This window comes from Pholis gunnellus, assembly GCF_910591455.1.
Source record: "Pholis gunnellus genome assembly, chromosome: 2".
Classification (NCBI taxonomy): domain Eukaryota; kingdom Metazoa; phylum Chordata; class Actinopteri; order Perciformes; family Pholidae; genus Pholis; species Pholis gunnellus.
The window spans coordinates 14,405,397-14,419,981 of record NC_136536.1 but is presented as its reverse complement, the minus strand read 5'-3'; the positions used below and the strand labels follow the sequence as shown (position 1 = coordinate 14,419,981).

General features: G+C 42.9%; 1 protein-coding gene across 1 annotated transcript in view; it reads right to left on the bottom strand.

The window, feature by feature from the left end:
* The window catches only part of cpne5a (copine Va), a gene marked incomplete at its 3' end in the record, with an annotated part of 63,951 nt that extends 55,421 nt beyond the window's left edge, over positions 1-8,530 (bottom strand). The window contains exon 1 of the mRNA XM_079181017.1: positions 8,364-8,530. Within this exon, the coding sequence (XP_079037143.1) occupies positions 8,364-8,473 (110 nt within the window). The 5' untranslated portion in view covers positions 8,474-8,530. The remainder of the gene's footprint in view (positions 1-8,363) is intronic.
* Between the last annotated feature and the right edge of the window lie 6,055 nt (positions 8,531-14,585).

Below are 14,585 nucleotides of genomic sequence, written 5' to 3'. Positions count from 1 at the left end.
CCTTGAGGGTGTTTTTGAAATTCTTAAAAATAAATACCTACAATATATTATGCAGCACAGACCATCAGATACATGCGTCAAGGAGCACTACCGCTGAAACTAAAACAAACAAATTAAAACAACAACTGATCCAATCTAACGCACGCCTGCATTTCATTATCGGAAATGATATCTGCCCTCATTGCGTAACTGAATCCCCTGAATAGTGACAGATGATGGTACACAGTAATGTTGCTTTTGTCTAGATCTCAAAAACTCCCCTCAATTTCATTCAATGTGCAATCTGGTCCCTTTATTAGTGTCAGACCCATCTGCTGACCTTCACTGTGATGGCACCAGGGGTCTTCTCCTCCTCCATCTGTTTAATTATTCAGTTTCTGTTCAACCTGGGAACTCTCCAGGTCGACAGTACCTGCAGCAGAGCACTCCCTGGGCGGCCGTCTCGCAGGCGGTGACAAAATCTCAGTCATAAAGCGGCTGTTATAATAGATGAGAATTCGCGTACATGGGTGTTTCAGGGTGGCTTCTGGAGTGTGACCAATGTCTGACTAGGGAATAATATCACCGCTAATTGCGGTGTGGCAGCTCAGGGTTTTCTGCAGGGAAAGGTCTTCTTTGTTGTTGTGAGGAGCTGAGGGAGATAGACACTATTGGGCTGTTATAACCCTGGCAGAGCACTTTGCACTTAGTCTACTGTTAAAAAAACCCAAGCTGCAAAAATCTTTGCAGGCAGACACTAACCATGTATTTCACAAACTGTCCACTTAAATCACATTAAAATCTACATTAGGAACCTAATAACACATTTCTAAGGCCATACATATTTTTGCTTTAAAATGACTGAGTGATCATTAACTTGAGCTAGAGAAAGTAAACTCTGCTTGGATTCAGTCAAGTGTGGAGAGGTGAGAGCCGGGTCAATGTGTTCCTGATAATAAAGCTTTCAAAGAAACTTTCTCAGAGTACAACACTAATTGGTGTTACTAATAGCTGCAAGTGTATCGCATAAAGGGTGGAAACAGAGGAATGCAGTTGTCTAACTGGTGGAGGACTCATGCTGAGCTACGATAAGTGAAAGCAGCACGCAGCAGGTAAAGTGGTGAAAAACCACACACCTATTCACTCAAACACACAACTGACATGTGAACACTGAAATACATTACATTACAATACAGTCATTTAGCAGACGCTTTTATCCAAAGCGACTTACAAGAAGTGTATTCAACATGGGTATTCAAGAGAGCTAGTCACCAGAAGTCATAAGTGCATCTCCTTTTTTTAAACAAGCATCTAAGAGCATAAACTAGAGCAAACGCACAGTGCAGAAACAAACGAATACAATAAGTGCAACAAACTCGTATGAATACAATAAGTGCTGAGTGGAAGGCTCGGGGTGGTACTTCTTGAAGAGGTGAGTTTTCAGCCTGCGGCGAAAGATGGACAGCGACTCCGCTGTCCTGACGTCAGTGGGGAGTTCATTCCACCGCTGTGGAGCCAGGACAGAAAACAGCCGTGACCGGGTCGATCAGCCGCAGGGACCTCTGAGCGACAAGGCAACCATATACCTACAAAATACATATTTTGACTTTAGTCACAGAAGTTGTGGTAGCGGTTGCTAGGAACGAGTATGTCTCTTTTTTGCATTGGTCAAACATTTGAGACACTTTACTACACTTACAACTACTTTTACAACAGAGTTAATGTGTTGTCTTAGAAGCAGCCTAAAGAAACTAATTCCATCTTCACAGTTTAATTAAGAAAGGAAGTTATCTTTCAATCGTGTACTTGTGTGTAGGGGAGGGGGGGGGGCAGTGTGGGTGTGTTTAAGGAGGGTTAGGTATGAATGCAGTGTATATGTGAGTACGTGTGTGAATGTGTTTGTCCTCCGGTATTTTAAAGACCCTTGTAGGGGCGGGCATTGGACATTTACAGCAGCTATAAATGCTGTGATACATTGGATTGAAAAATTGTTGTGCAATTTCTCTTTGTTTATTGAATCTATTGAATCACCAAATAAACATGAAATGAGGTGGGTGGCAATCGGAGGTTTTGGTACCAGACCACAACAAATCTGACAGAAAACCTCTCCTTATAAGGCTTATAAAGATTGTAAGCCTTGAAATGAGCCAGACAGCCAAGAGACAACATCCCAATGTCATCAATCTGATGACAGTTGTTACCGTCACTGTCAATTAAATCTGATCAGTTTTTTTAAGTGTTAAACTCTAATACTAATACAAATGTTTTCTTTTTTACTTTGATTAACTTTGCCAATTCTTGAGCTAATACTTGAGCTTTGAAGCCAAGTTTTGTAGCACTCAGGAAGAACATCAAGTCTGTGGTTGGGTCCGAAATCACACTGTTGATCACTCATTTGTCACTCCCTATATAACCGCCACTTAATAATTTGCTCGAGAGTTGCAAATGGTCATTTACGCATCGGTACAATGCGGAGCACTGCACTGTGTGATCGTTAGAGGATCCATCTGCAACTCAGAATTCAGACTCTCAAATGAAATGGTCGAGGGTAAACACAATATAGTAAATAGGGAACAGACTTGTTTCTGCCTGTATTGGGTAGGTTTTCACAAAGCCTGCTGTGTTAATTGAAATCCTGTCAATCAATGAAAAAGGGGGCTCTATTGGCAGAAATTAATATAATATTAATAAGCATGCTTTCTTTAGTGTATTGTCAACTGAAAATAAAAACGATTTGTATTCTCGTTACTTTAGAATGAGACGTTTGTATCTACATACGGAGCAGGTCTCCTCCTCTTCACGGAGCCGAACAGACTTAATGAAATTAGGCTAACTGACAGCTTCTAACAGAAGGCTATAATCATTTAATAGTTTTGTAGCTTGTGGTTAAGTTTATCTTGCACAATTCACACATTTTGACTGATAACCCATTTCCCTGCAGTGAAAATTAATTGTATTTGTACATTTTCAGCCACATACACAGCTTTGTGGCAAAAGCACACACACACACACACACACACATTCTCTCCAACACAGCAGCAAATGTCCCCTTTAGCTAAAGTATAACATCATCCCCTTGAATGTATCGAGCAGAAAAACTATTCTCTCAGATAAGTTTAGAAATGACAATAACCTGACAATGAGTTGCTTGTTTAGGCCTGCGGCTAAGACTCTCAATGAGGGAGAGAGCTTCAACATATGCAACAAAATGTGGCGAAATCTTCACAGAGCAACCGGTCGCACTTTGTACAAATCTGCCACCAGCTCGCACATTTCCCAGACAAGCTGTGATGTTATAGGTCAAATATCCCTTGATACAGAACACTACAGATACTCCGCTGACCCTTAAGGTTTTCTGAAAATAGTGATAAAAGCGGCTTGATACTTCTGAGCCAAGAGGGACTGCTTTGATTTCTTACTGCTGCACCACCCTCTTGACTTCTCCTGTCATTCCAATCAACACTTTCAGATGGCACAGCCAACATGCAGTGTTATACACCACTGGCATGGCACCACGACTGTGTATCCATGGGATCCCCCTCTGCTGTCATCAATCCCAAACGAGAATATATTAATAACACTGACACCATCACAAGCCAAGTGTCTGGGATCCAAACTCATTTTCACTGAGTCAGGAGTTCATGCATAATCATCCGCTTCATCGACCTGTGAGACTCGCCTGCTGCAATCTTAGCGTCCCCAAATTGGAATGAAAAAAAATAAATCTACCTCCTCTTGGAACCCTCGTGTCTCTCAGCCTTGATCCCCAAAACAGATGCGACACATTACTAACACACCGCACACACACAAGCCATCCTGCAAGATAAAAGCTGCGAGCTCGCCCCAGGTCAGTTTTAACCCAGAACACGATATGAAAAGAGCAGCCACAGTGAAAACACAGCAAATTGAAATGTCTCTCTTACTCTGAGAACATTTATTAATATTTTATGCTCTTGCACAATGCAAACTAGTTCAATTCAAACTTGCTTTCTGGCAGAGAAAAGCAAGAGGATGTTTCAACTACAAAAAAATCAGGTCACAGGATTTGATTGAATGAGTAACCAAGACTGAATTAGATCAACAGCCACTACAAGCATTTAACACAACAACAACAGAGTTAGAGGCCATAACAAAGCATTGGAATAAACAAAAAGGTTTTCACACAGCTTGAATCCCAATTGCTCTGCTTAGGCAATTGTTTTTGACAGATTGAGTAGCGACGGCAGACATACTAATTGTCCTGATGATTTCATTAGTCTTCCCCCCTCGGTTGCAATGGTTGCCTCAGGAAGAGTTTGGATCGGGAAGCATGCCACATGGTTTAAGATTGACCCCTGAGATGGGTGGTGGTGCATGGCCGTTCTTGGTTGGTGGAGCGATTTGTCTGGTTAATTCCAATAAAGAACGAGACTCCGGCATGCTAACTAGTTAAGTGGCCCTGTGCGGTCGGCGTCCAGCTTCTTAGAGGGACAAGTGGCGTTCAGCCGCACGAGATTGAGCAACAACAGGTCTGTGATGCCCTTAGATGTCCGGGGCTGCACTCACGCCACACTGAGTGGATCAGCGTGTGTCTACCCTTCACCGAGAGGCGTGGGTAACCCGCTGAACCCCACTCGTGATATTAGTCCATTTTTTTTTAAATTATTACTTTAACAGCTCAGGGATGTTCGAGCAATCTGTTTGTGCACTTTCTGAAGATTTTTTCCAGTCAGTTCTGTTTTTGAATAAAGGGTTGGAAATTAATGGTTTTTTATCCGATTCATCGATTAATCGAAAAAATAATTGACAGATTAATCGATTATTAAGATCATCGTTAGTTGCAGCCCTACTCTCCTGCAAGCATTTGTCACAGGATGCTCACAGTCATGTGACGTGTGTGTTTCACAAGGTGATGAATCCCTCGGGAGCAGCCCTGTTGAGTTAGACCCCCCCCCCCCCCCCAAGCACCGAGGCGCATTGATTGGATGCAGTGCTACTCTAACCAATCTATCACAGCAAATGAATGGTTACAGCGAGCGCCGAAGCAACAGCAGACAACAGGAGGAGATGGACTTGGTGCATTGTCTTCGTCCTGATGAAATGGGCAATAGGCTGATAAAGTTCACTGTTCAAGCTGTCAGGTGGGAGGCTGAGCGCAGGAAGGGAGGGTGGCTTTGTCAGCTGATTGCACTTTTAACAGCATACCTGTGGTGTGATTTGACATGCTGCAAAGGACCAATAAATTTCGATAATATGCCCTCTGTTGACATGTTTTTATGTGGGAGAGATATAAAAATGTAAGCTACGTCCTTGTGCTTGGTGTTTATCATGTACTCACAATGCTACAATGTAAAAAAATCTGAGCTTTTCATCAAATCATTCTGTTATTTGTTTTCCCTTCAATCTCCTCTCAATGGTAACTTTATAGCAAATGAGATACCAAAAACCAATCTTTCAGGAGCAAGACATTTTTCCCTCGCTCCACTCAGATAAGGGTTGTAAACCTTTGGAGGGGTTTGTCAGGCTTATCAGCTCTGGTCCCTCATTCTGGTCACAGAGGCACATAAAGTAAACAGTTCATTTACAAATTGTTACTGACAACCTGTCCATGGATCTCTACTGTGACGAACCAAAGATAAACACGAGGAAAAAAACTATTCATGTGTCAAGCCTTTAGGGGCATTGGGATTTTCGTCTGTGTGCACTTTTTTCCCCCCCGACATTCATTACCAAAAGTGTGCTTCACAGGTGAACCGCAAGAGTTGAAGCCCCAGTTTCCCTTAAGTCATTGTACATGGGAACTCTGATGGTGGGCTGATATAAAGAAAGGGCACATTTTACAATCCAGCAGGAGTCACATTTACTACTTTGCTCATAATTAAAGCATGATACAGCAAACCACATAGACACCTTATGAAATATTCATCAGAGCTGCTTCAGTATTAACTAATGAACACACTCACAACTGCCACATAAGAGGTGGGATCAAGCTTGTAAAAGCACAGGGGGCCACTGACCTAGCCCACTGAACTGTATTCGCTGGCATGCGTTTGGTTAGGCAGATGTAGAAATCGAGGCCACTTGAGTTTGAAGAGCCATCATCTTATCGCTGAGTTGGAGCTTGCAGCTAAGAAGCAGATGCTCTGGGCTCGGCTCACTGGCTAACCTGTGAGCAAAACCAATCAGAGCTATGGACTGGGAGCAATGTGCTATCACAGTGATATGCACTTATTTCAAGAAGGGGTTGTCTGCTTCAGTCCCTCCAGTTTGTCAGCGGGCTTTCTGTAATATTGGCGGAGGGTTATGAGAATGCCTACAGGGCTGCATACTGCAATTCAACCCCATGTGCGCCGCAATCTCAGAGCTTTCAGGCTTACTAAATCAATTACACAGAGTTTGTGGAGCCTGTGCCTCTCGCCCACGTCACACCCATTGTTTCTATTTGCTCCTATTGGATGCACCAGATACACACTTGAAGATAAGTGGGAGGAATAGCTTCATGCATGGCTGTGTGTTGAACCTTTGAGCTGTCCAATGTTTGATCTTTGAAGCAATCCTCAGAGGTCGGACATGAGCTATACTGTAGCATGTCACAAAGAAGAGCAGACAGGACCTGCCGTCTTTGCATCTAAAACAGACAATGTTTCAAGGCCCAATGAAAGCAGGAATGATTTTGTTCTGCTCTATCAAACTGTGTCCTTGAGCAACTCTTTGTTTGGAGAGACATTAATGACAGACTAGGGAGCTGCATATTGACCGGAGGGCATCAACACAGATACCAGCTTAAAGTATGAAGGTCTGAGGGAAAAAGAACATAAGTGTGTACCAACAGGGAGTCCAGCTGCTATTCACAGCCCCACAGTGGACAAAAAAAACACACACACACACAACCTAAGCTCTATATGCAAACCTTACACACATTCTTACCACACACACTTTCTCTTGCCTTAGTTGTACACACAATTTAATACATGTTGGTTACATAAACGCAAGACCCCAGGCCTCCGTAGGGTTTAATGCTGTTCATTTTATTTTAGCAGCCCCCCTCTCCCCACAGCTGCAGCATCCTCCCAACCCGTCATCTCTATAAAGGTTAACAGATTTCTTTTAAAAGGTGACTTGTATCCAAAATGGGTTAAAAGGTTGCCTACGCGACAAGAGCAATGTTGGGTTTGTTGAACAACTCAAGAATTTCATTCAAAATGGATGACATAGCAGCGTTTGCAACAAGACTGACTGAATGCAGATTTCAAGAAGATGTCAAATGAGAGAGAGAGAGCGAAGAAAACGATGACACCAGAATGTTTGTTTGATGAATCTCTCACCTGTGGCTGAACATGCATTAATATCAGAAGTCTCTATGGGACCCTTTTCAACAGCAGTGCACATGGGAGCACATCATTAATATGCATATAATACTGATGCAGCCGGGAATTACAAAGAGTTAAACACTGTGGGTTATGGCAAAATGACGCACAGCGGGGGAGTCCCTGCAAACAAAAATGTATAACAACTTTAATGTATAGCGACATTAATTAAAACGGGAGCGATTATCGTCGTCGACCTTTATAACGCCACTATATGTTGCAGCAGCACACTGTAGGCTATACAGTGACTCTAACTGCAACCAGCGCTGCCCCGCCCTATCCAGCCGAGCCACTTGACATCTTCGTGGTATTTGTGATTTTGGGGGAGCTGTGATCCACTTAAAGCTTAATTCACAACGAGGGTGAGCATATTTAGTTCCAATTGATATGTTCACGTTTCTGTGACAAACTAGTGTTGTTTTGGAATTCTGTAAAGCGGTTACACGGCTTCACACACGACAAGTTGCCTCTGGGGGAAACCTCTCAGGCACGCCATCAAACTCTATGACGGTCAATAGCTCCCGTGGCACGCGACACGGCACGCGCAAAACACACACACACACACACACACACACACACACACACACACGACACGCTGACAGAGAAATTGATTTATCTTATTAGACACACCAAAGCGAACATCTCTACGATAAACAGGACAAAGAAACAAAGAAAAGTACAGAGATTGTCAGAATTACGGCACGTTGTGTATTTCACAAATGATGGACATTCTGGACATCCCTATGTGTAAAGACAATTAGGTGCTGTGTTTCAGTTTTGTTTGTAGTCTTGTATATGCCTTTCAGCAGCGCAATGAACTCTGAGAAGATTTTACCCACAAAGTCATTTTACCTTTGTAAAGTTTTTAGTATCTTCGAAAATGTTTAATGTAGTTCTTTTCAGCTCCAAAATGTTAAACGACACGTTTACTTGTTACAAACCGTGTCCCGTCCTCTCACGGCAACACGCAGCATAGCGCGCGGAGCTCCCCCAAACCCTGGCGCAGACACAGCAGCATCCGCACCGGAGTGGACTCACCTGCAGGACACGGTGATCTCCACTTTGGTGGCCGGGATGCTCCCACTGATGGGATCGAAGTCACGGACCGTCGCCGTGGCCTCCACTTTGTCCATAACGTCTCCCTCCATGTGTGCAGGAGAACCAGGCCAGCTCCGCGAGTCCCTCTGGACCCGGAGAGTCGACGGTGGAGAGCCGGAGCGCAGCGGGCGAGCGAGCGGGAGCGAATACGGTCCAGACAAACCTCCTAAGTGCTGTCCACTGGACGGGCAACCGCATGGAAAGTTTAATGGGAGGCTGCAGCAGTGAGGCGATTGATTTGACGAAAGTGGGATCACATGCCAGGACGCATCAGCGCCAACTCCGCTGTTTACCAGGCAAAGAATGAGCTCTTCTGCCAGAGCAGCGCTTGAGAAGTAAAGGGTGTGAACTCCACCCCTCCTGTCTGCATTCTCCTACACGCTGGGCTGCGACGGACACAACTCGTTGCAGATTCAAGCTGTCGCCCTATGGCTATGGACGGATCGTTATATCGCTCCAAATTGTTTTTTAAGAGCCGCTTACAGAACATAAATTAGCACCGATGAGCGTGAATATAGAGTGCAGTGTTCCTTTCTTGCTGTTTTGGTTTAAGAATAGGTGGGGGTTCCCTGCATAATTAAATTACCGCCTCAAATGAACTGCAAAATTAAAATGTTCAAGCTGAACCTTTGTCGCACGCAACGGATGAATAGTTTATTATCACCTATATTGTTAAAATCACATCAGTTCCTCCAGAGCCATCAGCTCTTATTACTAATTGAAAGGCGGCATGGTGCTCTTTCAGCATCTGGACAGCTCCTCGAACTCCTGCAGCTTCAGTCACAGCCTCGTTCATCTCGCCAGTAAAAACGTGACGTTTGTTTTTCTTCCACCCCAACTGTACATTCATCTCTGGGAGATAGCATGGGAGGCATGTGCTCTCCCCGGGAGTTTCATCGTTTTCTTGTTTTCTTGATTGAACTGGATAAATTCAACCTGTCAAACATGTAATTTTCACAGGTAAACTGCTCTACCATTAGATTCTGTGGATATTTGTGCAGCCAGTGTGTGTGTGTGCGCGTATACACAGTGTGATTGCCTCTCTTTTGCTAAACATTTGTTCTTTTTTCTTTTTAAGAAATCCCTCTAAACAACTCCTGTCACCTGAAACCATTCGCAGTTATCAGAGGCAAATCGACGAACAGCAAATAAACCCTTGTCAAATCACCAATTTACACAAAGGTATAAGGAGCTGCATCAATTTAAGACAAATGGAAATCCTACTCTACATATCCTACAGGCTGAAACACCTAGGCTACATATGTTCCAGAGATCACATATGAATCATGCAGCCATGGAAACTAAATGAGGTTCATGTCACATTCTCTACATTACTTTCCAAATGTCATTCCTGAGCAGCAAGCATTGTGGAAGGTCTATTGATAACACACTGCTACTTACACCCGACAGTGAGACTATAGGCTGATGAGGGCTGAGCATTTCGGACACAGCAACACCAGAGTGCAGCTTCATCATTAGTCATGTTCACTATGTAATTAGGCCCTGTGGTGGCCCTCGGTTGGTTGATTTTGAGCTCCCTTCAGTGCGCTGTTCCCTGCCGCCTGCTGTGAGGCTCTCCACTGTTCTCACCCACAGCCGCCCCACTTCCTATAGCTGTGGCAGGAGTGTAATTAGGGCTGTATGGAGCCTCTCTGCGGGGAGTCCGTGTGAGAGAGAGAGAGAGCGGTGATGCAACCCGAACCTGCTCAGCAGCAGGACTCTGCATCAGCAGAGGGAGGAGGCCAGATGACCGGGTACAAACTCCAACATCACTGGTGTTCTGCAGTGACGAGTAGCCTACAGCAACAAGAGAAGATGTTGAAACTTATACATACATTTACTCAAACATTGTATTGAGAGACAGCTGTTACTTTTCAGGCAAAGATTACATTTATGAATATATATTTGACAGCATATGATGTATTGGTGTATATGCGATTAGAGTATTTAAATCATTTGAAATGTTTAAGCTCATCGCAAAATTGTTCAAACTGGGATAACAGCTCAAAGTTTCAGACAGTCCTTCCTCTAAAGCACTGATGCTGTTGTACACATCTGTACAAATGAAAAGTGACTGAAGTAGTTGTGTGAAGAATGAAACGAGGAGAGCTTGAGAGACGAGTTCAAGTGCCTGGCCACCTGTCAATTCAGACACCGTGCGGTGTGTGGCGGAGGGGGGGGGGGGGGTTCTGATGCTGTTTGATCATCCAACAATCACTTCAGTTGCAACAAATGAAAACCTTCAAGCCACATTAAGATCAACATTAGCACTGCGTGTGTGTTACTCTGAATCATGATGGTGTTGATTCAAATGCCAAATACTTCCAATCACTGCAAAGACAACAAAGACAGTCTTTAGATGATTACAGGGATTGCATTCTCCGCTACCTTGACTGTTTTATGTGCAGACCGGTATAAATGAACACTAATACATCACCATACTGTATGTAGTCTTTACATCATAAACCAGAGGAAATAAGCAGAACAATTTTGAGGTACTTGAAATTGATGTGAATATTTCCCTTTCCTGCTACATATATTTTAATATAACTATTCAAATGAAAACATTGTAATTCTACTACAGTACATCTATAATACATCTGGAGTTACTTATCACTTCACAAATTACAATTCTGTATAAAAACTACAGAATAACTCATATGATGTAATGCTTTTAACCCAGTTTAACCACCTCAACCAGCTACAGTGTTGAAATACTGCTTAATCTTACACTTATGTTATATAATAATGATCCAACTGTATAATGTTTAATAATTAAACATTAATAGGGGCAATTCTTCATAATTGGGTACTTTTACCGTTGTTATTTGAGGTATATTTTGCTGGTAATATATACTTAGCGAACAGCTAAATAACATTTTAAAAGCAGGACTTCTACTTCTATTGTTTTACATTGTGTTACATCTTAAAAGTTATTAACCACCACTTCAGTATGAAAAGACTTTCTCATCTGCTCTCACTGCTGGAGAGCAGATGTCAACAAAATAAGTGTCCCATTAGCCACAAGTAAACATTATGTTAGCTAAGCGACAAAGCTAGCTAGCATTATAGACTTGCCCACAAAAACTAGCCCACCTTAGCTTAGCACCAGGCATTAAGACTTAACAGTCACCTTCAAACACAGCAAAAAGAACAGTTTTATACGCAGTTTAGATGAGTACACGACTTGTCGCAAGCATTAGCTACTATTATGACTGTTCTGTTCTTTCGCGCTCACAGCGTCACTCCCTGACATTAAAGTGATTAAACTGATATCGCAGTAGAGCCGTTTTACTTCAGAGCAGGGGAGTTTTTCAGTGACTAAAATGTGACTCAATGCATCGGGTTGGGCCTTCAACGATGTATTTTTCTCATCTCAGTGCTGTCTGCTTTATGTGTAGAATTATAATATGTTAGCCTGGGATAAAAACAAGGTTTAAATGTCCACAAAACGGTGCTGCTCCGCTCTGCTTTGCTGGAACATAAGGTTATACTGCTATACACAGTATATGCCTGATTGTTGCCCAGGCCGGGGTGACCATTGTTCAGAGTTCTTCATGTGTAAAGATTTAAATGTTGGTTTCTCCCTGGGCAGACATGATATCTTTCAGGCTGCTTGACAAGTTTTGTGGGATCAGTAAAATACCCCTTGAGATAAACCAATGGGATACAACCCCATGCGGGGTAATAACAGGTAAGCAGAAATTACTGTTTGACAATGACTAGGAAACCCTGTATGGCCGTCCGAATCACTAAGTAGGTCTTGCATTGCATAGCTAAGTCTACGGTATTGTGTCAGCAGAGTAGCCAACATGTGGCGCTTGTATCTTAGCTTCAAGTAATTAATCTATTTCAGTCAGGAACACTCTCGTTATAGATTTTAACCATTTATTGCAACAAATGGAATACAGTTAAACTTGGCGATAATGGCTCCGCTCTTTGAATGCTCCCCGGATTAGCCAGCAGCTACTGAGCTAAGACCGGGAGCACGAGCAATAACCCCCCCCCCCCCCCCCCCCCGGGTTTACGGGACAGAGGTACATTTTTAAAATACATTTCAAACATTTGCCAGAAGATGAACTAACAAAGAGGTGGAGGCTGGGGTGGAGGAGGCGAAGCTTCGCCAGCAGTGTGGTCTGTAGCAGCGTAGATGTAGAATGAATCAGTGAGGAGGAAGCCATATTTAAATAAACCTCCGTGAAGTGAGAGTGGGCTGTGATTGGTGCGTGGCCGATCGGAAGCTATGATTCAATCGGCTGGCTGTCAGCTGGTTACAGCTGGGGCGTATAACTTCCGTGTCCTGCATGAATTTACGCTAGCTTCATTTTACTCAAACTGGAATTTTTTGGGATCATAACTATGTGTCCCACCTGCACCTAAAGCAACACTCATGCACTTTCTTCTGATTTTGAACAGGGTCGTTTTTGGTCATCTTGTGAAGCTGTTGTGGCTGATGTTGGCAAACTGTTAGCTATCCTGTACACACAGAACACCAGTAACATTCATTTGGAGTCTGTTCCTGGCCACCTGACAAATGGAAGTCCAATATTTACTTTGCCGTTTAGCTCTGGTATGCACCAACTTCAGAGACAGGGCAGGGCATATAAGGTCCAGTGGGTATCAGAACTTTTTCACTGAATATGGCCGTTGAAAACATGGATGCTGATGAGAGCAAAGAGAGTCTCACTGCTCTTATTTACTGTAAATGTGCAATAAAACAAAAAACATGAGTTTACAGAGACTCAAAAGCTGCATATCCTCCTTAGCTGCAAAGTTGGGTGATAATTCTCAGTGAATTCATCATTACAAGGGACCTCTTTCACATTTCCATTTGATTGTCATCTGATTAATTATAATGATAAAGGAGCACTAACTGGAGTGCAGATGTCCGCCAGGTGTGGCATCTGTGTCTCTGGCTGCAGGACAGTGTGTGTAGTTCCGTTAGCAGTTAGACAAACACACCGTCAAAAACAAGTGAGGAAACAGTTGTATACAGCTTTCCCCCACTGTGTTTCTGGCCACAGAGTAGTGTCTGTTCGCCAATGAACTTAGCCGTGTTACCACTAGCGGCCCCTCCCGGCCAGGGGCCAGCAGGCAGTCAATGAAAGCATAAAAGAGGCAATAAATGGTGTTTTGAGAAAGTGTGAGTCACCACAACCACGAGAGGCCCTTGAGCATGCAGCCACAACTAGGCACCCAAAATATAATGCAGTTTGCTGCAGCAGAATGCGAGATTAGCCGTGTACAACACTTTTCTACTGTGGTACTGCTGCATATTCTTGAGTTACGATCAGAATATTTGTTCTCCCACTGAAGGTTATGATGTACAAAAAAGCTTCTTGTAAATGCTACTGTCATTTCCTGTTTTTATAAAAAGTTAGACGTTGGAAAGTCTATCATCTATTTTCTGTGCAGTCTGAAAACATGCATCTACTTGAAAATGAACATCTGTGAAGCAACATACTGTAAATGTACCGTGAAAGAAATACTGCATATAAATTCTTTAGATGATTGTTGCTAAAAGTGGAATTTTGTTTGTTTTGATTCAGTTTTTCACATCTCACTTTTCAAGGACAAGTTTGCCATCTGTGGCAAAGTTTTCTGTGCTTCAGTTCACAAAACATGACTATTGAACGAATGAACTTTCCATATTTCCTTTTCTTTCCCACTGAGAATAAACGGTCTGACATATGCAGTGTACCAGCATCAGACAGCAGCACAAGATGGCTTTTAAGCATTTCTAGTGATTCATTTTGTAACGGATAGTTCTGTTAGTCCCGCCATGTCTATCTCTCTCCTTTTTTAGCAAACTTATATTATAGATAAACTATAAAAAGTCTAGTATTGATGGACAAAGAAGCCTTTGAGGGACCAACCGCAGGAACCTGGGATTCAATTTAGTTCCCCTGCGATCATTTTAGATGTGAAACAAAAGTCCACGCGCATGCTGAAAAATCAAAAGCAATATGCAAAACAAGAAAGAAAAGAAAATCTGTCGACCTAAACATTGTGAAGATATGACCGCGTGTTGCTTTTCTCATTGTTCTGTGATATAAATCAACAATGTGCCTGTGTCGAGCTAAAAAAAAAAACACATTTGTAATTCTCCTTTTCAGACGATCGGATCACTTTGTAGAAGAGGAGGAAACGGGGAGCATCAAA